The sequence below is a fragment of the Oxyura jamaicensis genome, chromosome 3 (assembly GCF_011077185.1).
Source record: "Oxyura jamaicensis isolate SHBP4307 breed ruddy duck chromosome 3, BPBGC_Ojam_1.0, whole genome shotgun sequence".
In the NCBI taxonomy this organism is placed as follows: Eukaryota; Metazoa; Chordata; class Aves; order Anseriformes; family Anatidae; genus Oxyura; species Oxyura jamaicensis.
Window position 1 is genome coordinate 62,846,330 of NC_048895.1, and position 24,240 is coordinate 62,870,569.

Below are 24,240 nucleotides of genomic sequence, written 5' to 3' on the forward strand. Positions count from 1 at the left end.
AATACTTAAAAGTGAGTCATCTTACATATGTATATTAACAAAGACATAGCAATAAAGAGCAGCAGGCATTTGCATATTGCTTTGAATACACAAAGCAGTTGTGTATTCAAAGTGATCTGCATTGAAACAAGCATTTATTTTCCTCAGTCTGGTTCCTGGTGAGCCAGCACGCATCCTTCCAGGAGGGGAAACCAATGGCCAGGGGCAGGACAGGGCAGGCAGGGCTGTATATAACAGTGTCATTTCATGCCAGCTCTAAGTTTACATCAAATCTTCAGGATGAATTACTTTCCATGCAGGGACAGCTTGCAGAGTGCTGGTGCCAGTGAGTGGTACCTGATGCTGGGGAGGCAGAGGCCAGGAGCCCTCCTTTCGGTAGCTGTTCACACCTAGAACAACACATAAACCAGACGTGTGTTAGCACAGAGAGTGGGCATTGCTCCTTACGATGGCAGCGCAGGGCCTGTGGCAATAAGCTGCATGGGTGTGGTGGGCAGGCCTGGCGTGGGCAGGGGCCGTGGCCAGAGGGGTTGGGGCATCCAAATAAATTGACTTACATTAAGCCTGGCTGCGGGCAGGGCTTTGGGGGCGGAAGCACGTGTTGCGGTGCAAGGTGTCATCCTAGATGGATGGGGACAGGGACATTAATTTCATGAATCACAGAATCATTAAGGTTGGAAAAGACCTTCAGGGTCATCTGGTCCAACCATCCCCCTACCACCAGTGTCACCCACTAAACCATGTCCCTAAGCACCACGTCCAACCTTTCCTTGAACACCCCCAGGGATGGTGACTCCAGTGACTCCACCACCTGTCAACCCGTTCCAATGCTCTTTCTGAAAGAAATGTCTCCTAATTTCCAATCAAAACCTACCCTGGTGCAACTTGAGGCCATTCCCTCTAATCCTATTGCTTGTTATCTGCAAGAAGAGGCCGACCCCCAGCTCCCCACACCTTCCTTTTGGGTAGTTGTAGAGAGCAATGAGGTCTCCCCCGAGCCTCCTCTTCTCCAGACTAAACAACCCCAGTTCCCTCAGCCGCTTCTCACAGGACTTGTGTTCCAGGCCCTGCACCAGCTTTGTTGCCCTTCTCTGGACACACTCCAGCACCTCGATGTCCTTCTGGTAGTGAGGGGCCCAAAGCTGATCACAGCACTCGAGGTGCGGCCTCACCAGAGCAGAGCACAGGGGGACCATCACCTCCTGCTCCTGTTGGCTACACTATTCCTGATACAGGCCAGGATGCCTTTGGCCTTCTTGGCCACCTGGGCACACTGCTGGCTCATGTTCATGATCATCAACCAGCACCCCCAGATCCTTTTCCTCTGCACAGCTTTCCAGCCACTCTGCCCCAAGCCTGTAGCACTGCATGGTTTTTATTGTGCAGGCACTTAGCCATGCTGAACCTCACCCCATGGGCCTCTGCCCGTCACACCGGCTTGGGCAGAAACTCGTTGTTTCCTAGCTGAAAACCCAGCAATGCAGACTAGTGGAGGAGACAAAACCGAACTGCCATGGCAGCAGCGGCCCCCGGCAGCGCGGCGGCGGTTCCCGGCGGGGCCGCTTTCCCCGCAGCACCGCCCGGCCGGGGGAAGGGGAGCGGCGGGGCCGGGCTGGGCCGGGCCGCGGGCAGGTCGGTGCCTGCCTACCCCGGCGGGCCGGGGCCGGGGCGAGCGGGGCCGCGGCGGGGCTTTGGGGCGCACGGGGAGTGCCGGGGCTCAGGGCGGCGGTGGGCGACACGGGGCCGGGTGCCCGTGCCGGGGCTGTCAGCGCGTGGCGGGGCGTCGCTGCCTCCAAATGGTGCTGGTGGGGCTGCGGGTCCTGACATCTGCCCAGCATCAGCCCGCAGACCTCGGGGCTTGCTCCGTGAGCAGCTGCCGCCCCCTTCGGCTGTCCGCGGCGCACGCTTGACCCCTTGGCTGCTGGTTTTAGAGGGAAAAGCAAATGTCCGTGCCAAAAACGCCCGCCTAGATCAGGTGAAGGGCTGCAGCGCGCTCCCGCATGGCGGGCGGCAGGAAGGCTCTGCTGGGGAAGGCGTTTCACCCCCTGGAGCCTGCCTTTCTCACCACGCAGGACGGCTGCTGTCTGAAATGTGTGTGCGTCCTGCCCCGGGGCTGCTGTCCTGGTAGTGCCCCGAGTCACTGCAGGGGGCTGGGGGTGACCCCGCTGCTGCGCCTCCTCCGGCCCTCAGGTGCGGTTTTGCTGGCTGTGGCGGTGGTGACCAGGGCGATGCCGAGGAACATGAGCTACCTGGTACGAAGAGCTACAAAACTTCTTGTGACTTTCACGGCCTATGGGGAAAGAGTCACAAGAGCTGACAGCCAGAATGCATTCACCGCTTTGCGTTTTATGGGTCAGGATTTGGTGACCGAAAGGCAAGCGGTGAGCTGGTTGTGGTCGTTCCCGATCCCGTGAGGTGGTGCATCTGTTCCCCATAAAGGTGTCCAAAATACACCTAACAGACAATGAGCTTTACATGAACTTAAAATGAGCTTTCTCTCACTGCTACACAAACAGACCTCTCTAGATCAATGCATTAGCAATGAGGTGTCTGTGTGCTTTGTGCAGAAGGTAACAGGTTCTTGCTCTCACCCTCTGCTGTGAAACTCAGTTCTTGTGCTTGCCATTGGACTAGAACCAAGTGTTATTAGGTACTGTCATGTGTATTTATGGAAGGACTTCTGTCCGCTGTTTTGCATCCTTGAAGGCTGTTATTTTTCACTGGATTTGAGTAACTTTCTTTGTTATTTGTTTACTAAATCTTAAAAATAATTGAAGCATGTTTAAAAGGGAATATAATTGGTTAGGAACAGAGAGAGACAATTTAAATCTAAAACTTAATATGCAGGACTAAGCAGAGAACAATTTGGAAACCACACACCATTCCCCAAATTGATCTGTTCAGAAAAAAAAAAAAAAAAAAAAAAGGAAAAAAGGAAAAAAGGAGAGGTAGAAGCTGAAAAGAGAAAAAACATAAAAGCAAGTGTAAAAGAAAAGAGGTGTAAGGGGTAAACCATATTAAAACTAAAATCACCAGCAATGTTTTTTGTAACTTGCAATGTTAAAAATCTTTTCCCAAAACTTATTTCATGGTATGTGATTTGAAGCATTTAAGTTAGTTTATTTGGATGTCTCACATCTTGTTCTCAGTTCTGGACAGGTAAACATCATTTCTAATGCTGACAAGTGGAAACTAGGAGGCCCAAACTGCTTGTTCTCTGAATGTATTGTAATGGCTAAAAAAAAGTCCTCTCTCATTCTAGGTACTTCTAAAGTCTGCTTTTAGAGGAATTGCAAAGCTCTTTAAGGACCTTCACACTGAACTGCAGGGATTATTGATCCTGCCTAATTTGTCTACGATGTAGGTACCAACAACAATGTACTAAAAATTTGAACAAGGTTTGGCACATTTGAGAGCAAGTTCTCAGGTGTCTTGAGAAAAGCATGAGCCTTAGGCAGCTGTTGTTGAACTTGGGAGTTCCTGCTTTGTCTAGAGATGCCATAGACGAGGTGTATTTTCCTTCTTGGGGCAGCAGAATTTCCCAAGCTTTGTTTCTGTGTCTGTATGTTATGTTTTGTTGGTAGGTTTTGTGCTTCTGATCCCTCGGCCTGCTTAAGATCTACTCACTGCTTTCTTCCAGCTGAAGTAAAGCCAGCCAGAGAGGTGTCTGCCCTCAGCTTGCCTCAGCTGGTAGTTGTTGGAATGGGAAGATCCTGCCAGGCAAGGTAAGTTTGCCTGGCATTGCATCACTGAAGGAAACAGGAGTGATGCATAAGCAGATGAGATAGGTAGATGGAGGGCCCTGTAACCTTCAGGTGAGGGGTGCTGACAAGCAGCTGGTATCAGCAGTCTGTTCAGCCAGTGCTGGAGTGATACCTCCTGCCTTCACCTTCCTTGTGTTGGAAGCCAGGGTGTGGGGACTCCTCTTCACTGTGAGGCCCATGCCCTTGTCTTGGTTTTTCATCCAAGCTGGCCCTCTTTGCAGTTTCTGAATTCCACCCCCACCTCCAACACCAGATTTTCTTCTTTTTCTTTTCCTCTGACACTCACCAGCCTGCTGTCCCGGGTTTCAGTCAGTTGGTGTTAATGATTATCGCTCACTTTCAACCTCCCTTTTTTGTACAGATGGACTATTTTCATGCTTTGGTTTTATTTCCCCTTCCCTCCGCTCTTTAGTCTGCTTTCACACTGTTGAGGCAGTTGTGCTGGTCCTCAGCACTGGCTCGCCACTTGCCTTCCATTCGGTAGTCAGTCACTGAGGGAACCCAGTGCAGCTCCCATCAGTCACCCTCGCTGTTCCCTAGCACAGATGGATGCCTTTGACAGTGACTGGTAACACGCACGCACGGTTAAGCCGTGAATCATCTCATGTTCATCATCAGTTTACATTTTCTTTCCCTTTCCCTACGCCCTGCCTTCACACTTCTGTGCTTGTCACTGAAATTACAGCTGCTGGAGGTCCTTGTCAGGTCAAGTTCTCCTGTGCTTCTTGACCTGTCAGCTGCCTTTAACACGTTTGGCAGTGTTGTGTATTTTTCTTTCTAATTGTTCCTTTGTTATGCGATTCAAATGTTTTCTTCTCCCTGATATTTTTTTAAGGACATTATAAATTTTATCCCCCCCACCTTTTTTTTCCTGCTACACTTTATCTCAGGATATCTTCATCCAAAACCAGAAACTCAGCTGATGTCTCTTTGCAGGTGATGCACAGGTCCGTGTCTTCACACCTGACACTTCCTGACCCAAAGGAAAGGGCATCCTTATTTCTCTGATATATCACGGCCAGTCATCGTAAGCTGCTTGGTGACAGCACATCCCTGCATCCTTTCTCCCCCCCTTTTTTTTCCCTGATTTGTGTAGTAATTCAGACACTATCTTGGAGTTTTCCCTGCTTGTGTATTTTAACTTGTAGATTGTTTCTGTGTAGCTGCTCTATAGTGCAGCTTTTCCTGTTTGAGCATGCAGCTCAAATGCTCGCCTGGGTTCCCAGCAGCCAGTTCTCTGGTTTATCTTTGTTTTGCCCATCCAGGAGGTTGCTGTGTGTATCCTTTAACCATTGCTCTGGCCAGCCATCTTTATGCTCTCTAGCAATTGCAGCTGGCAGTACTGACTAAGGTCGCTGTTTGATACAGCATGTTTTAAAAGAAAAATTGGGGTTGCAATAGAATAGTGGGTTTTGGCAAGGACAGATACGCTCGGTTGAGAGTTGGGGTTTATTACTTTCCCAAGGAGAAGGAATATCGATGCTGATATTTTTTCTATTTTATTTTTTATATTAATTTGAGAACTGAATTCTAACTAGGCAGTTACCAAAAGTGTTCAGATGGCCTCTGATACAGATACAAACAAAGAAAATGTATAACTCTCTACATATACATGTGTATATGGCACCTTCACATCGTGTATCATTCATTCGATACTGAGTTGTTGACTTCCAACATGTGTTTGTGTTAACCCATGATCTTCTAGCTCATGTGTAAGTGTATTAAGAAAAATCATTTGAGTACCATATGGGATTTAAACTGTTGCTATACGTAAGAGGTGCAAAACCTGTTTACTGATGTAACTAAAGACTGTGGGATGTACAACTCTTGATATCCATACTATCAGCTTATCTGTTCCTTGTTACCAGCGATACATTAAAGCTCTATCAGTTTTCAAAATTTGAAAGATGCAGATTGTCCATATTGCTCATTATTCCAGTGCTGTCAGAAATCTGGTCGTTATAAAAGCCATGCATAAACTGTGTGTGCTACCACCGTTAATGGATATAGCATGTTAGACTAAGGCTTGATTTCTGTGAATGTATTTAAATAGGCAATTATTTTGTTATTTTCGTACAACATCTCTTGGCTTGTCCTACAACACTGCGCTGGTTACTACAACAGCTTTCTCTTGCATTCCTTTCACTTGGAGTACAAAAACTCAATCTCGGTCATGCTGTGGGTTGCTCCGTACTTACTGAAATTTTGAGTGTTGTTTGTCAGAGATCAGCAAAAATTCCTTTAGTCTGAGAACACTGAAGCTTAAACCTCACGCTTTTCCTGAGTGGTTAGCTTTCTCTAACTGAGCTGTTAAAATAATCCTGTATTTATTAAAAAAGTGGTAGGTACTGACCGGCACTGTAAGAGATGGATTTTAAAAAGTAATTCAATGATAATACCTTGCATGAGTCATTAATCACGAGTCACGATCAGCAGGCAATGATGTCCAATTTGTTTTCTAATCCAGCACTTGCTGATGCTCTTTATTGCCATAGTGATAATATTAAAGAGCTGTTAATGCATATAACCACGCAGTTAAAAATGACAGACTCTTTTTTTGGTGGAACGAAATTTCCATATCTTAAAGCTGTTTTGCTCTGTACATTTTTTGACAAGTAAAACCTAGGTAGTGTAAAAATGATCAAACAAGTATAATTTGGCAAGGGGTTAGGTTAAGAAAATACTTTTCTTTCTTTCTTTCTTTTTTTTTTTTTTTTTCAAGCCAATCATTGTGGTCTCCTTAAGAATTAAGTCTCATCTGTCTTCTTATGGGGATTGGGGAGGCTTTGTATTCATTAAAAATTGGAAACTAATTGCTCTGTGTTGAATCAAGCACAGCATAAGCTGCGTTTTGCAGTAAGAGCCTGCACCTATCCATGCTTTTAGCGTTTGTTCTCTCTTGACCAAAAATTAGTAGCTGGGTGGGAGGTTTTATTGCATGAATTTATGTTGGGGAATAAAGATTTAGAGCAACAGCTTGCTTTCAGTGCTTTGTGCGGATTGCCGTAAGTCAAAGTTGAGTGAATTAAATAAATTTGTCACTTTATTCCCTTATGCTCTTTTATTTATTTAGTGTTCTGGCACATTGCTGTACTAGATGATATGAGAAAATGGAAGACTATTTCTCTTCTCAGAGCCTGAATATCAAAAGAAGAATTTGGCTAAGAATTTGCCTTTGGAAATATGTTTCCACTGTTTAAAAAAAAAAAAAAAAAAAAAAAAAAAAAAGAGAAGCAATTAAGCAATTTTAAAAGCTTTGAAGGATGATAGCTGAGATGTTGCAGATATTTGACTATGCATAGATCCAGAGCAGTAGGTTGATGTTATATATGAACTAATTGATCTTGTTTTCAATCAGATTTTAACTTTATTAAATTTTAATTTTAAAAGATAAATAATAATATTTTGTAATGACTTCCTTGTTATGTCCTGGTGTACACGGTTACTTTGTAGAGGGGAAATAGTGCAGGAATGAGCGATGGAAGTAGACTACCAATATTATGTAGCTCTGTCGAAAACAAGGGCAATGCTTAATTTATAATACTGCTCTACACTTTTCCTCCTTTGGATAGGTTCTGCATAGGTTCTGGTGCTCTGCGTCCAAGTGAGATCAGTTCCAAGTGGAACAAGAGATACTGGGATGACTGGGAAAACATATGGATGGCTTCCAGGGGCTAGACAACCTAACTAGTTTTAAGATGGAAGATGACAAATAGGTTAATAGAATTAGATGACAGGGAATTGACCTGAAAGTGGGAAAGGTCTTTGAGTTATTCAATATTTCTCCCAGGAAGGTATTATTGTAATGGTTGCTTACAGAAAAACAGCAAGTCCTCTTCCTGAAAACTGGAGGTTTCGGTAGGATTTCTTCTCCAACACAGATGTGTTTTTTTTTGTGCATGTTTTGTTTGTTTGTTTTGGAAGGGAAGAGGGTTGGAAGATTAGTACAGAGTGTATAGGTCTACTGGAATATGCAAGTATTTTACTACATTTCTTGAGCCTCTTTCATGTTCTGTACTCAAATACTTTGGGGTAATTTTTACAAGAAAAGATTTTAAAAGATGGTAAGTTCTGTCTTAACTGCTAAAATCACTGCATAAAACTCAAGCTGTTAACTTTGTGAGAGTAGCTTCAAACAAAGAATTTTGTGAATACTGGCTATAATGAGCAAATTTTTGTAGACTTCTGTGATGCCATCATCTTGATATTAATCTCTGCTGTCCTGCTTCTCTTTCTGTCAGAAAGAAAACTGAGCTGGATCTCAAAGCAAAATTTCCATTTTTTTCCCCAGAAATGGCAGTTTCTCTATGGAAAAAAATATTTCGAACTACAAAGGAAAGGATACTACAGCAGAGAAGGGTATCACTGTATAATGTTGTTCATGGCTATGAGGAAGAATTGATAAAGAAGAAACTTCAGCAGTTTGCTGGTGGATCCATCAACCTTTCCAAAGAAGATAATGGCATTGGAATACTTACCTTGAACAACCCACAGCTAATGAATGCCTTCACAGGTATTAATTAGTTAACGGAGATGAGATGCTGTTTTTTGTTTGTTTGTTTTTGATCCCCCCACCCCCCTTCAGTTAGCTCTTCTAGGCCTTTGCATAAACAAAGTGAAAAGCTGTGCCTTACCATTCCTTAACTAAAAGAAGAAATGTTTGATTTTTAACCAGAGGTGTAGTGAATGTCCTCTCTTCTTCACGGTACTTTTGCCCTAAACATCATAAATGCACTAAGTTCCTAATGACATAAAGAATGTCTCGCAGAACGTACCTCTCCTCTTTTTTTTTTTTTTTCCACTGAGGACCATTCTGCTACTGTGCTCTTTCTTATTTCTCCTTTCATTTTGCCTCTACTGCTCTGGAAACATACGGTATTTTCATGGGGATGGGGAGATATGATCTTTGTTTTGTAGATGGTGTAGAAAGGGCCAGTTCATTATGTTGTTTTTTACCTAAAATCTTCCCTCTAACTTAAGATTCTGCTTCTGGTATTTCCTAGTTTCCCAAACTGGCTTCCATTTCTTCTTCATTTGTCTTGTACCTTAGATACTGATGTTTATGAAAGATCTGATGAGTTGGGTATTCTCAGGTGTTGCAGATGAGGAATCTTCTTAATTATAAGCTTTTACACTGGACAATACTTATCAAAACCAAGTGCTATATTTTACTAGTCTTGTACAATGAGAAGCTTTTGATCTCCAAGGTAGGTGTATTTGCTGTCTCTCTTTAACTGTCTAGGAATATTCCAATTTATTCAATTCTCTTCAGACATATGTGGCACACATTCAGGGTATGCATGTGCCTGAACTTGAGCTGTTTGTAAGCCTGGAAGAATGTCTTTATCTCTTAATATTTTGAAATGGATACATTTGTCATCTTGCTGATTTCTTTTTTGCCTTTCTCTTTTCCTGCCCAGTTCTCACTGTTCCTTTGCTGTCAGCAAATAAGTTTGCAACACACTTGCAGAGCATAGAGCTGTTTACATGGAGAATGTCCACAAACGATTGTTAGCTGAAAGGAAGAAAACCTAACAGAACAACAGAATTTGTGGCAATTCACCCAGATGTCTCTGCAGTTGCTCTTTTGTTTCTTCTTAAAAGCTCGTGTAAAATCATCGCCTAACTTGAGAAGTTGTAGTTAAAAGACATTAGCATGGAGATTATCTTTCTGAATACCTCCCTGTCAGCATAGAAGTTATTATAAAATCATAATTACACTGTTGTTTGCTTTTTTTCTACAGGTTGTTTTTTCTTTTTTTTCTGACTTAAAATAGAGCTGTGCAAACTAGAGTTTGTGGGCTGGGTGCTTGTAGCTTTTTTGTTGTTTTATTTGGTAGAGTCATGAGAAGTGAGCAATAATAGCAGAAAGAGAATGGGCAGATAAAGCCCAGCCTGCTATGGGGATCAGATGCAATGTAAGTCAAGTTGCTGAAACTAAACCTAGAGCAGAGCAGGCTGAGGGGAGGCCTCATGGCGGCCTGCAGCTTCCTCGAGGGGAGCGGAGGGGCAGGCGCTGAGCTCTGCTCTCTGGGGACAGCGACAGGACCCGAGGGAACGGCATGGAGCTGGGACAGGGGAGGGTCAGGCTGGGGGTTAGGGAAAGGTTCTGCACCCAGAGGGTGGTCAGGCTCCCAGGCTCCCCAAGGAAGTGGTCACGGCCCCAGGCCTGCTGGAGTTCAAGCAGCACTTGGACAACGCTCTCAGACACATGGTCTGATTTTTGGGTGGTCCTGTGTGGAGCCAGGAGTTGGACTCAGTGACTGTTGTGGGACCCTTCCAACTCAGGATATTCTGTGATTTTATGATTCTGAACTTTGGCCTTACAACCGTGTTCCTTGTTTTCTGGGTGCTTGAAGGGAGGGTCTCAGAACTGATTTCCAGAAGTGCTGAGCAGTCACAACTGCTGTTTAGGCCACTGGTAGCTGTGCTTTGACTATACTGAGTGCTATACAACATTAATGTTCTGAAATCATATCAGACCTCTCAAACTGAACACTCAAAATTAGCAGGTATTTTCTCTCTGGCTTAGTTGGTGGTCTGTAATGTTATAAGACTGCTGTGAAAATAAATTATTAGTGAATGTCAATGACTTAAATGTTCTAGTAGCAAACAGAAGCTACAAAAGACTAAGAGGAAATGAATAGTTGTGTCTTTGTTGCAGACCCTGATTAGCATACAGCAAATGATCCATGGGACCAGACAGTTCTGTTTTATAGTAGTGTGTAGAGCCCTCTAGAGAGCAGTACTCCATTTTGCTAGGTAATAGCCACAGAAATTTGCTCTGGAAAATCTTTCAGTGGCAGTTTAGGAGATAACTGCACCTCTGCTAGAGTTTTCTTTGTTGTTGTAGCAAGGAGAGTAGAAGCAGAGTCATGTTGGCCCCTTGGCCAAAACAAGTGATGGTATGGTATCTTAATTTATACTGCTCTTCACTTCAGTTTAATGTCTGTAAACCATAGGTGCTGAGGAACTAGCAAGCACTTGATTTTTTTCCATTTGTTGTGTATTGAATAATACCCTTCAGGGGAAGTGTGGAAAGGAATAGGATGTACAGCCCTTAAATTGCTCCGGCAAGACCTGGTTAACTTCATTTGCCAGAGCCTGTAAAATACCCTACCTCAAAGAAATTCTGTTAATGTTGTGTCTCAGAGCTTCTTGCGAGTGGCAGATATGAATTTATATGTACATATATGCTTCCTTTAGAAAGCTGCAAAACATCATTAAACTGCTGAGAGAAATTCTATTTGCCAGGCATTTACTTTGCACAGCAGCTTTTTATCTCAAAGGAATTATGTTTGTTCAAAGCTTGAGCAACTCGTGGAACTGAAAGCAGAACAAAATTGTTGGCAAATTGCTAATGGGCAATGTGGAAGTTGTTATGCCTTTTTTCTCTTCTTAATTGGAATCTGATAGCCACCTGTTTGAAATGGTCTCTTTGGAAACAAATGCTAATAACGTCAGTTTAAGCCTGGTGGAACCAATTTCAGCAACCCAACCTCTTGCTGAACTAAAGTTGAACTTTATTTAAAAGAGAAGGAAGCCAGCCTGCAAGAACTAGAAGGTAATGATGATAAACTTATTTTCTAGAATTATATTCTGGATTCTAGAATATTTCTAAATATTCTATTATTATTTCTAAATAAGGTATTTAAGATGAAAGCAAATGAATTATTGCAAGTACATTTAGTGCTGTGAGGAGCATGAACTTACTGGTATCATATGCTGATGGACCAAGACTGGCAGAACAAGGATTTGCTTTACTGTTGCGTCCTCATCATTGCATCAGACATCCTGGGATGTGTCTGTTGGTGAAATAATAATTTGGTGATGTCAGTGTACACAGTAATGGAGCGAATCCTCTGCCAGGGAGAGGGGACAGGTGCTCACCTCCTTCTCTTGTCCCACCTGCTATTGCACGCAGCTGGCTCATACAGTTCCTTTTTGTAAGCTCAGTTTTTTGGTTACCTAGATTTCTGGTTCATAATACTCTGTGGAAAGACTCTTCCCTGCCTCACTGCTTTTGTTATTAAAAGCACCACGAACAATGGCTGTGCTATGTCTTGGCACTGGCAAAGTTTTGATGCCAGTCCAAATACCTTTTCTTTTAAGAAAACTTGAGAAATACACAAAAAGAAAAATCCATGGTGTTGGAGCACACCTATTTAAAGAACAGTGTTTTCAGGAAAGACATTGAATATGCTATCAGGCTGGGAAAGCATTGCAAGTGAAGATCTGTGGAAGCCTCATCTAGCCTAGTCCTGCTCAGTATTTTCATTCTTACCTTGGGTGATGAATAGAAAGTGAACTGCTGAAATTATCAGAAGACCCTGTATTGGAAGAACTTGCAAGAAGGTTATTTGGAGCAGGAGAATGGAATTCAAAGTAATCTTGCTTAAGTGCTGCAAAGAGCTCAAGATCAAAAAGGTGAAATTCAATGAAAACAGATGTAATGTGCAATACACAAAAAGCCTGAGCAAATTATAAAAGCGAATGGAAAGGAACTGGTAAAAGTGCAGTTCTGGAGTGTAGTATGTCATAAAAACCCAGAATCATTCTGGTATATAATATTTAATGTCCACTTACTTTTTGCTTCCCTCAGGAACATGGTCTCAGCTATTTCAGTGGCTGAGACCAAGACAGAGGTCCTTTACAAAGTGTTTGTTCTTGACCTGGTGCTGGGATGCATACTTCATAAGGAATTGCTATCACAGAATCACAGAATAGCCTAGGTTGGAAGAGACCTCCAAGACCACCGAGTCCAACCTCTGACGTAACGCTAACAAATCTTCTACTAAACCATATCCCTAAGCTCTACATCTAAATGTCTTTTAAAGACCTCCAGGGATGGTGACTCAACCACTTCCCTGGGCAGCCTATTCCAGTGACTAACAACCCTTTCAGGAAAGAAATTTTTCCTAATATCCAACCTAAATTTAAACCTAATATCCAACAAGTAGAAAGAAAAAAAATCTCAGGATGTTAGGATGGCTGCTAACAGGCAATTTTAGGACAGGAAATGATCAGAGTGTAAAGGTGTAGGGTCAAAAAAAAAATGAGAGACTTGGAAAAAAATGAAAAATTCCTTGAGATATTAACCTAAAGCTCATTTACATTTGAAGAAGGTAGGTCTGTCCATGTATGTCCTCATCTAAGGAGGGTGGAGCTGAAAGTATCATCAGCCTATAGGTATGCTGCATTTTTAAAATTGCTTTCTATAAATATTTTTCTCTTAAGAACATATGAGAGTCATTCAGACTGGAAAAGAGCTTTAAGTTAATGTGGGTATGCTCAGTTGGTGTGGAAGATAGGACAAGGAGTAATGGCTTTAAATTAAAGGAGGGTAGATTTAGGTTAAATATAAGGAAGAAATTCTTCACTCAGCGGGTGGTGAGGCACTGGCACAGGTTGCCCAGAGAAGCTTCAAGAAGTGTTTTGACAAGCTCTCAGATACATGGTCTGATTTATATATATATATATATATATTATATATATATTTTATATATATTTTTTGGGGGGGTGGCCCTCTGGGGACCCAGGAGTTGGATTTGATGATCCTTGTGAGTCCCTTCCAATTTGGATATTCTATAATGTGATGTAGATTGAAAACAAAGATCTGTAAATGGATGAGAAAATTTTTCTTTCTGAGGAATGAATACTTTCGGATGTCAGATATTAATTCACACCTCAGTGTTATGCAATAAAAGATGAAAAGAATCATGGGCATGGACTGTAGCAGTAATTGTTCAAATTCCATATATAGTTGATGAAGAAAGGTAGGTGTGGTCAAAGGTCTCTGCAAGTAAAGCCTGCCAGTGCAAGTTCAGGCAATTGCTTTGGGCAGTACATAAAATGAGTTTTCACTGAGCAAACTAGATTCTACTCTTAGCAACTCATGATGAAATGTCTGAAGTGTCCAAGCCTCTCAAATCCGCATTTAAAATGTGAGCTTTACATAGCTGTCTCACAGCACTGATAATTTTCTTCCTTTCATCCTTTTTTCTAGTTTCTTTAGAGCAGAAATAAAGTAACCCAAAAAAGTCTGTTGTGTAACTCTGGGGATTAGCACAGTTATAACCGTCTGTAGTATGAGAAAGCTCTTAAGTGAACATATGAGAATATATGAAGTAAAAAGACGGTAATATTCAATCCATACATTTGAAGCCTAGGATGTACTTTGTAAAGACAGCTAGACAGTTACAGGGAGGGAATCAAAGATGTTTCCGAGAAATTTCCTTTTTTATTGTTCTTTTAAAAAATAAAAAGTTATTTTACTTCCATTTTTAAATCTGTTTTCTTTTGGATGGACACTTCTAAATGTCATTGGCCTTCAACACTGTTTGCTCTGCAGCCTTTTTTTTTTGTATATATTTTCATTTGTATATGCAGAGTGAAATGGCAGTGACATGAAAGTGACTAGATGGACTGATCTGGACAGACACAAGAGGTTCATGTGTCCTGAATGTATGCAATTACAAACATGAATAAATCAGGTAGGACTTATGCTTGCGCTACTTGCACTTTTTTGTTTTGTTTTGGTGAGAGTAATGCAAGTCGCAGAATACTTATCAGAATTTCAGGAAGTGCATTTTTGGATTAAAAACATATGTCAGTGCTGGGTGGGGATTTAAGGTGATTCTTTCCCTTGTGTTTTTAAGCCTATCACATCTTAATGTTAACTTGATTTTGGTAGTGAAGAATGTAGTGTAAAACATGCTAATCATAGTCGTTTTGTTCTAAGTGTTGCTTCTCGTCTCTCGTAACAGGCACTATGATGCTAGAGCTCCAGGAGAAGGTAGCTGAACTGGAAAACTGGAAGGATGGCAAAGGCCTTATCGTCTGTGGTGCGGGAAATACTTTTTGTTCAGGATCTGATTTGAATGCTGTCAAAGCAATATCCAACAGCCAGGCAAGTAGTGATACAAAGTTTTGGGAGAAAAATGAGCTTTCTGGTATTCAGAGATCCCTATCAGACAGAGGTGTTTCACTGTGTTTCTGCTGCAATTTTACATGCAAAGCACAGGATGGAGCTTTTCATGGTTGAAAAAATTCTGGCAGCCACTTTAAGCTGTGGCTTAAGTGTTACTGTAATTGATTCATAACTCTGAATTCCTACATGACTTATTCTTTTTAGCCTTTTCTCTTAAATCTCATTTCAGTTTCTCAGAACAGTATATGGTGAATTTACACATAAAATAACCTGTGCTTCAGTAGTTTGACCTTTAAAAGCAACGACAAGTAATCATTTCTTATATATTTTCAAGTCAAAAACAAATTTAAGCAGCGTGGCTGCTATTACAAGGAGGTCTCAATTTTGTCAACACTGTCTGGACCTAAATAAAATGGAAGAACAAATACAACTCTTGTTCAGTTGAGCTTTGGCAATGATCTTGTAGTCCAGTTAGAGGAGTCATCTGTAATTTGGGGGCTGAAGAACTTTTAGTAATGACAGAAATCACTTTTATTTTATCCAACCAATTGGATTTGTCATAATCTGCGATACGGTCTGCCTTTCCTTCTGGTGCAGGAAAGGCAAAATAATGGCCAAGAATGCTGAAGGATTTTTGTGCCCCCAAGTGGCTCCTCCTTCTCTTCTTCTTCCTTCTCCTCTTCCTGTCATGTTCAGCTGTTCCTAACCCTGAAACAAACCCAGATCCCCTGCCCGTTCTTTTTTGGTGAGTGCTAATGTTAGGGTTACCAAATCATAGCAGGCAAATTAATAGTGGTATTGTTAAAGAAAAATGTTTTCTTTCTGTCCTTGTAAACCTGGTTCCCAAGAAAAAATAACTTTATTCTGGAGTGGAACTCAAAAAGCTGGCTATCTGAAAAGCAGGAGGGGTTCTTGAAAGGACAGCTAAGAGGAAGAAGGCACAGAGGAGGTTTTCGCTTTCCTTGTTCTCTGTCTAGAAGCCCTACAACAGAGGTTCCTAAGCAGTAAGCAGCAGAGGACTTCTGAGCAGATGGAAATGGTTTGTGAAGGCGGACTGAATCCTGGCCTCAGAAATAGTGTGGCCAGCAGGGCTAGGGAAGTGGTTATCCCCTGGTATGTGGCATTGATAAGACCACATCTCAAATGCTGTGTTCAGTGGTGAGCCCCTCAGTACAAGAGGATGTTGAGTTGCTTGAGTGTGCTCAGAGAAGAGCAACGAAGCTGGTGAAGGGACTAGAAAACAAGACCTACAAGGAGTGGCTGAGGGAACTGCAGTTGTTTGGTCTGGAGAAGAGAAAGCTTGAGGGGAAACCTCATCTCTCTCTAGAGCCACCTGAAAGGAGGTTGCATTGAGGGTGGTGTTAGTCTCTTTTCTCAGGTGACAAGTGATAGGACACAAGGAAAAGGTCTCAAGTTGCACCAGGGAAGGTTTAGGTTGGACATTAGGAAGAATTTCTTGACAGACAGGGTGATTAGGCATTGGAACAGGTTGCCCAGGGGAGTGATGCAATTCCCAGTCCATGGAGGTATTTAAGAGACAAGTGGACATGGAACCAAGGAACATGGTTTAGTGATGGGACTCAGTTGGTCTGGGTGATGGTTGAACTTGGTGATCTTGAAGATCTTTTCTAACCTAGATGGTTCTGTGATTCTATTTTTTCTATGACTGTAAGTTCTTGCGGCAAAAAGAGCCAGGGGTACAGTTTCCTTTTCTACTTTTATGAAGGTGACTTTCTTTTTCCTTGTGTCTCCCAGCTGCACCCCAAGGTATGAATCCTTTTTTGTCTTTGTATGTAGTGCATACTGTATTTTAACTGGCTTTCTTCTTACTAGTTTTCTTCTGACTCTGAGAACCATATTAGAGCTGAAAATCTGATTATTCCACTAGACTCCGGTGAACATCTCTCTTATTCAGATAAAAAATACTCTGACTAGTAGCCTTATTTTTCTTGTCAGGAAGACTGGAAGGGTATGTTGTCCAGGACTCAGGTAACTCCATCTCTTTTGCTCTTCATCTTTTTTATAAGCCCCCTTTAGGTACTGAAAAGCTGCAATAAGGTCACCCCAGAGCCTTTTCTTCTTTAGGCTGAGAGAGCTGGGGCTGTTCAGCCTTTCTTCATAGGAGAGGTGCTCCCGCCCTCTGATCAATTTTGTAGCCCTCTGGACCCATTCTGATAGATCAATATCCTTCTTGTGTTGGGGGACCTTGACCTGCACTCCAAGCAGGGCCTCACAAGGGCAGAGCAGAGGGGGATAATCGCCTCCCTCAGCCTGCTGGCCACTCCTCATGCCACTGTCATGGCAGAAATCTGTCCCTGAATACCATAATTCTGGTTGGCTATGGGCAGAGTAGATCTTGGGAATACATGAATAAATTAACAATAAATTGGCTGAAATTGGCCTATTCCAAGAGGTACTGAAGATTTCCTACATCTTTTCTTTCCCAGAGGTGTGAGTCAGAAACTTTTAATTAAGGCAGATTCTTTAACATGAAAACCCCTGTAAAACTGTTCATTAGAAATCAGTAAATACCAATACAGATATGTTGTTCTTCTTTTTCTTCCTGCCATTTTTTGGAAGACAAGCTGGAATTGTTACCTACTTTTATTATTATTATATTTTCACTATACCGAAGCATTATTTTTTCTTAATTTGGATTAAATGTCATGTATGCAGTTCATTTAACATACGTATACAACCATGGTCATACTGCATCATTTATCTGTTCCTGGTCAACACTAGATGCCTGGAGAAGAATGTAAGAACAGGGAACGCAGAGAGATAATCATTTTAATTCAGTGTATTTTATTAGTCTCCAGCAATTTATGATGTGAGACTATACAAGGTGTTACCTTCTATTTAGTAACCTTTTGCAGATTTTTCTGTTGTGAGATTATGTAGTTGTTCTTGACTTCGTGTAGTCCTTTAAAGATTGCAGTAATCTGCTGCAAAGTGTTCTGTTGTCTATGTTGTAGGAAGAGATATTTGTTCTGAACGTGGCAGCAACTGATTTTATTTAAAGCCTTTGTTCTTGTACTGGAAGAGAAGGGAAAAATTATTCCCTAGTTGCTACTAGTTTGCAAGCTGATGTTATTTCTCTCCTCTTTTTTGTTTTACAGTCTTTTTTCTTTTTCTTTTCTTTTTCTTGGTCTGAAATGCTTTTGATCCAAACGATTAAAATAAAAAATTGCTAAATTTCAACTTGTGTAAAGTTGTGTGGGTTTAGAACAGTATGGAGTTTGCAGCCATTCATGGTCCTCTACAAACATTTAAAGCTCATCTTTATGGGTATTTATCTGGGAGGAATGAGAACAGCAGATTCAGAGGAAAGGATGTAAAATTTCACATCACAGCAAGTTGGTATTGAAATTATTTTTATAGTGGCTTAATTATAACCGCAATTCTAATAAATGATTGAGGGTGTTTGTTTTTTAACTCAATTTATGCTAGGTTTTCTGTTTGTGCCTAGTGGGGTTGGACTGGAATATGGACAAGATTAACCAATTAACATTTTTGAATTTTTCATTCTTTATAGGATGGGATGAATATGTGCATGTTTATGCAAAACACCTTAACCAGACTCATGAGGTAATATATTTTCTTTACCCTTCTCTATGAAGTAATTATAATAATTAAAATATGTTTTGGCTAACTCTTTAATCGGATGTTTTAAATATTAAATTTTGAATCCCAGACCTTGTATTTGCATATGTTAATCATGTAAGTATTTGTGGATTTTAAATTAGGCCTTGACATTTTGCAACTATTATTAGACTTTCCAGAGATTGGAACATAAAAATACCTATAGGTTTCTATGTGGAGAGACGGGAGATAACTATAGTTAAGGAAACATAGGCCTTTAATGTTTCTGATGCTGTCTTCTGTAACTCAGTAGAAATTGCTTGCTCTTAAAAAACAAGCAGGGCCAGCTTATGCAGCCCACACAGGTAACATTTATTTAATATATTTATTTAATCTTCCCACTCCATAAGAGGAATGTATTCAGTTCTACCATCTGGTACTCTTATTTTTTTTTCCTTTCTTTTAGATTTAGCTTCCCTTAAGAAATCACATTTCTATTACATGCATGTATGGTAGGTTCATTTTTTTAACTGCTTGAGGCTTTAAGATAAATATTTCATGTTTTCAAATAGTATACATGAGAAAATGTTATGAGCTAACGTTATTCTGCAAAACTGCCCAGGAGATTGAAGACTTGTTCTTAGTAGTATTGGAAGGAATCCTCAGGATCAGAATTAGAATCCATTTGTATAATTTGGCCTTGGTATAATCAAAAGTGATGTGGCAAAGCAAAGAGGAAGAAGATGTATGAAGATAAAATCTCACCTCAGGTATCTTAACTTAAAGAATATAGCACTGTATTCCAGTTGTAGTTCAGGTGGAGCACTAAATTGCTCTCTGAGAAGATCTATCTTAGTTGGATCGATCTCCCTCAGAGGGAGCTGAGGCAAACTGTGATCATGAACGAGGTGCCTCAAACAGATGAGATAAGTGTGGATGTAGAGTGCTTGGACCCATGTCTTCTGGTTCCTCGCAGACCATAGGAATAATGAGGTTACCATTGCACAAATTATTGTGTTAAGAGTGCTGCAGCTGGCAAGTGGATTTGGACCATAAGAAATTTGTGGTGTTTCTCTTAAAGTAGAAGTAAAACTACATACCAGATTGTGATTGGGAGGCTGACTTCTGAATGTTGTTTTAATGCCTCTTTGAGGCATTTGAGTTAAATGCCTCTTTGTAGTAAGAGATGTATCAGCATGCAAGTCTGGGACTGACCAGTTATCTTCCTTTCTTAGGGTACTTGTCTTATCCTAAGTCAGTCACTGTTTATTAATATTGATTTCACAATGACAGTAGGAAAAGTGTTTCTCCCCACATACTCTTCCTTCCCTCTGCCCTTTGAATTACCTTGAACATGATTAAATGCAACACCATCAAAGGTAGCAGATTGTTGCTATCCTCAAAGGACAGTTTTGTCCTCTGAAAAAAGTTTTATTGATGTTTGAGATGATAGCACTGCTGTTTGAAGAAGTTTGCTGAAGTTGTGATGCTGAATCTAATTGTTTATCAATAACCAAGCTGTGCAGTTCTTAGGGTCCCTTTCCACTGCTCTCTGTATTGTCCTGGCTTAGAGTCTTGTGTTCTTGTCCTGTCCTTCCTTCTTGCAGGTAGTCTTCTCAGGTATAATCATAGCATGTATTTTTTTTTCATAATATAGTACATGATCTGCTTTACTGTGATTCCATTAGATATTTCTGTCTTGCTGTTGCATCATGGTTCCCATATTAATTATGAAAGAATGGATTTAGTGTAAGTGGAATTGGTATTGTGCTGCTAACCTGCAAAGATGTTATTGAAAAAAATCAATAGATTTGAATTCAAAGATTGAATGAGTTAGAGCAGAATGTTTTTCTGAGCTTTTAGTATACAGACAGTTTGCCTTTAATCATTTCTAACAATAAAAGAATGAATTTTGCTTGCAAAATTCTCTTGCATAGATTGCCATTGATCAGTGTTGCACTAATCCAAGGAAAAGCTATTGGAGGAGGAGCAGAGCTTACCACAGCATGTGATTTCAGGTAAGATTAACAATTTCAGTAGCCACCATGTTGCATCAGTGATTTATGATTGTACCTATGAAAAGTAGGAAGCTTTAGGTACCAGTTTAACATGGAGTCCCGTCACAGAATCAGAATCATTCAGGTTAGAAAAGACCTCTAATATCAGCAAGTCCAACCTTAAACCGAGTACTGCCAAGTCCACCATTAAACCATGTCACTAAGCACTACATCTAAATGAAGACCTCCAGGGATGCTGTCTCAACTGCTTCTCTGGGCAGTCTCTTACAATACTTCACAACTATTTTAGAGAGAAATCTTTCCTAATATCCAACCTAACCTCCCCTGGCACAACTTAAGGCTATTTCCTCTTGTCTTATCACTTGTTGGTTGGGAGAAGATACCAAAACCCACCCTGCTATAGCCTCCTTTAAGGTAATTGTAAAGTGTTATAAGGTCTACGCTGAGCCTTATTTTCTCCAGACTAAACAACCCCAGCTCCTTCAGGCACTCCTCTTAAGACTTGTTCTTTAGACCTTTCACCAGCTTTGTTGCCTTTCAAGGCATTTGGAATTGAGCCTTGGTCAGCAGACTTCTGGAAGCTCCAACTTTTTTTTTCCTGTGATAGTACAGATGTAAGATTACTTACTGCTGAGTTATACAGTTTGAAAAACTGCAAAACAAGAACAGTGATGAACTTTAGCAACTGTCTGTCACAGACAAAGTGGTTCCAATATCTTGTACCTGAGTGAGAGGCAGGAAGGCTGCAAAATTGTTTATCTCCTTATGTCTCTTTTTGTTGCAGTTGTAAGTAAAAAGAAATAAAACTGTCCATTTATCTTGTATTTAGTGTTGTGGATTTACTATTTGCAATGTAATTGTCGTACAGTTTTTGAAACAGGTTTGAGATGCAGAGGAAAGCAAATGAGGTTCTGTTCCTGCTTTTTCCACGCAGGTGCAGGGATTTGCCAGCATCAAACAATCAGCAAAAATAGAGGGCTTTAATTAAAGAGGCTGAATGCTGAACAGGAACTGGAAGAAACTAACATAATAAAATGTCACTTTATTTAAACAGTTGCTAATGTGCAGACAGCCTACAGATGTAGCAGGATAAGCACTGCACACAGCCTCTCAGAAAATGAGGAACTTTCAGTGAAGTTTTTATAGAAGAGAAGGAAATGTGCTCTTTAAGAGGGCCTTAGTGCCTGAAGTGACAAAGAAATTGGCCAAAACAAGCTGAAAGTACTTCCATGCAAAAGTAAATTAGAATATTACAGTGCTGTTCCAGGTATCAAAACCAGGCTTTGCAAAGAGGAGATGGCATCCACATTGTTTGAGCCCCTCAGAAGCAGTGAGTGGCTTTGAAACTTTTGCTTTGAAACTACATTCAGCTGGATCTTTCTTCATATCTGCACAGCATTTAGTGTATATATGAAGAAGCATTAAGCTCTGACTATGGCCACTGAGTAATGCTGTACTATAAGTACCTGGTAAGAAGTGCCATGTTTGATAGCCGTAGCTTTGACTGGGCAGTTTTACCTGGGAGACCTAGTAGATCTTACTGTATCTGTGAGTCCACTGACAGAAAGTGGATCCTGCTATCCCTAAGGAGGAGTTTAAGGCATGTGAGCATAATGAGATGGAAATCTTTTGCCTTTCTAAAACATATATTTTCTACTCTTACCCTAGCTATGTTGTTTGACATACTGTATAATTATAATCATTGTCAAGTAGCTCTTATTTGCATGAAGTGAGCAGCTGCAATTCCTCTGATGTGCTGCCATAATTTTCGCAATAACTACAGCTGTTGATCCGTCTTCCACTGCTTTCTAACACACCCATCCAGTGCAACTAAATAATAGCAATCCAGAAGAAGCAAATGGGACTTAATTAATAACAGAAACAAGATAGAGAAACATTCTCTGTGCTGTTGTTATTGCTCTTGAATTTGAGGCTTTTAACACTGGGCAACAAAATCCTAATTCTCTGAGGATTATGAACAGATAATTGTGGAACAGAAATTTTGTCCTGAATCACTAGATATCAAAAGAGGAACCTGAGAACAGAGACCAGTTTGAATAAACTTCCTTGAATAAACTGCTGTTCTCTTTTTTAATATTATTAATATTTTTATGAGAGTTAGTTGTAGCTGCTTTTGATATAATTTCAAATCCACTTCTATTTTTCACAGTTGTCATGTTAAACTAATAAAGGTCTGGGTCCTGGCCTGAAAAACTTCCTTCTTTTCATCCCTAGCTTAGTACTGCATTAACCATACTGATGCTGTTGAAGTGATTCACTTGAACTAAAATGGCTTATGTACCTTCTCAGAAATGCACGCTGGCAGCACGATGCACATCTATATTGGAATAGAGGTGTGGACAAATTCAATTTAAAAATTTCTGATGTGGTTTAATATGTTACTGATGTAGTACACTGTTCTTACAGTGGCAGTTGTTGTGGTTAATTGTCTCTTACGCTGCTTTCAGCCAGCTCATGTAAAATTGGATTAGGGAGGTCTTGCGTGAACTTTGGCACATTTATTGCTGACACAAGGGCAGTGATGAGAAGCAGAAGCATTTTAAGTCACTCCACTTCGGTTTGGAAGAGGATGTCTTCTCAAGACATCATCTTCAATCTTATCTTGCTTTATGGATTGTTGCAGTACATCTCTCCATAAGAAGGAAGGCCCTTATAAGATTGTAAACAAATGATTTAAAAAAAAAAAAAAGTAATTCTCCATACAAGTGCAAGGTAATTAAAATCCTTTCAGACTTTTTCTGATATGAAAGTTGGGAAGATAAGGCTTCTGACACTATAATTATTTATCTCAATTATATCTGTAAATCTGAGTAACATAAAACTGTATGTATGAAACTTGTTTTGGCAGCAAGACTTTTTGGTAGATTCAAGAAACCTTGACTGCTTTCAATGTGCCATTGCTGTGTATTTTCTCTGAGTCTTCAAAGATGGCTGTGGGATTCTGCCACCAACCGTCAGTGTAAATTGCAGTTCTGCATGACAATGCAGCCATTTCAGTGGAGTGCACAAATGTCTGTGTGTATTGGGTTCATGTGGGAAGGTTTTGGTAGCAGAGGGCTGCAAGGGTGGCCTCTGCAAGGGTGGCCTCCAGAAGCTGCCCCACGTTAGATAAGGGCCAGTTTCAGCCAGCTCCAAAGGGACCCACTGCTGGTCAGAGATGAGCCAGGGAGTGCCATTGCTGGGGCCTCTGTGAGAGCATGTTTAAGAAAGGGAAACACGGGCTGTACAGCAGCAGCTGGGAGAGAGAAGTGAGAAGCAGCCCTGCAGCCCCCCAGGTCAGTGCAGCAGGAGGGCAGGAGGTGCTCCAGGCAGGCAGCAGCAGTTCCCCTGCGGCCTGTGGAGAGGCCCCTGGTGGAGCAGGCTGTCCCCCTGCAGCCCATGGGTCCCACACGGAGCAGATCTCCACGCTGCAGCCCGTGGAGGAGCCCCCGGGGGGAGCAGGTGGATGTGGCCTGGAGCTGCTGCCCATGGGGGACCAATGCTAGAGCAGTTCTTGAAGAGCTGCTGCCTGTGGGCAGCCTCCACAGGCCCAGTTGGGGAAGGACGGCATCCCGTGGGAGGGACCCCGCAGGGAGCAGGGGCAGAGAGTGACCAAGAAGGAGCGGTGGAGACAAAGTGCTATAGACTGACCATAGTCCCCATTGCCTTATTCCCTTGTGCTGGTTGGGAAGAGGAGGTAGAAGAGGGCTGATGGGAGGGGGGGGCTTTCACCTGATTTAGTGAGGCAATTTTAGAAAGAAGTGAAATGAAATACCCATTCTGAGTTCTCTGTGTACAGAAACCTGAAGCGTACCCTGTATGCGCAATGCATGAGTTTAAGGAGAGCTGAGTTTACAGGGCTGGTTAAGGAATTTGGACAAGAATTATAGTGGTTTGCTGGGTAATGAAGTAAAAATTAGATATGGGGCAGAAAGAGTTAGATGAG

The 24,240-nt window shown here is 41.4% G+C and overlaps 1 protein-coding gene across 2 annotated transcripts in view; it reads left to right on the forward strand.

Moving 5' to 3' along the window:
• Positions 1 to 1,559: 1,559 nt before the first annotated feature.
• Positions 1,560 to 24,240, forward strand: part of ECHDC1 (ethylmalonyl-CoA decarboxylase 1) — a 41,775-nt gene continuing 19,094 nt past the window's right edge. Inside the window, exons 1-5 of one of the 2 annotated variants that reach the window (XM_035320968.1) lie at positions 1,560 to 1,632; positions 8,056 to 8,277; positions 14,531 to 14,673; positions 18,230 to 18,282; positions 20,214 to 20,294. In XM_035320968.1, coding sequence (XP_035176859.1) covers positions 8,058 to 8,277; positions 14,531 to 14,673; positions 18,230 to 18,282; positions 20,214 to 20,294 — 497 coding nt within the window. In that variant the 5' untranslated portion in view covers positions 1,560 to 1,632; positions 8,056 to 8,057. Of the gene's footprint in view, positions 1,633 to 8,055; positions 8,278 to 14,530; positions 14,674 to 18,229; positions 18,283 to 20,213; positions 20,295 to 24,240 lie in introns of those variants that run through there. The other variant, XM_035320969.1, reaches the window with a different exon arrangement.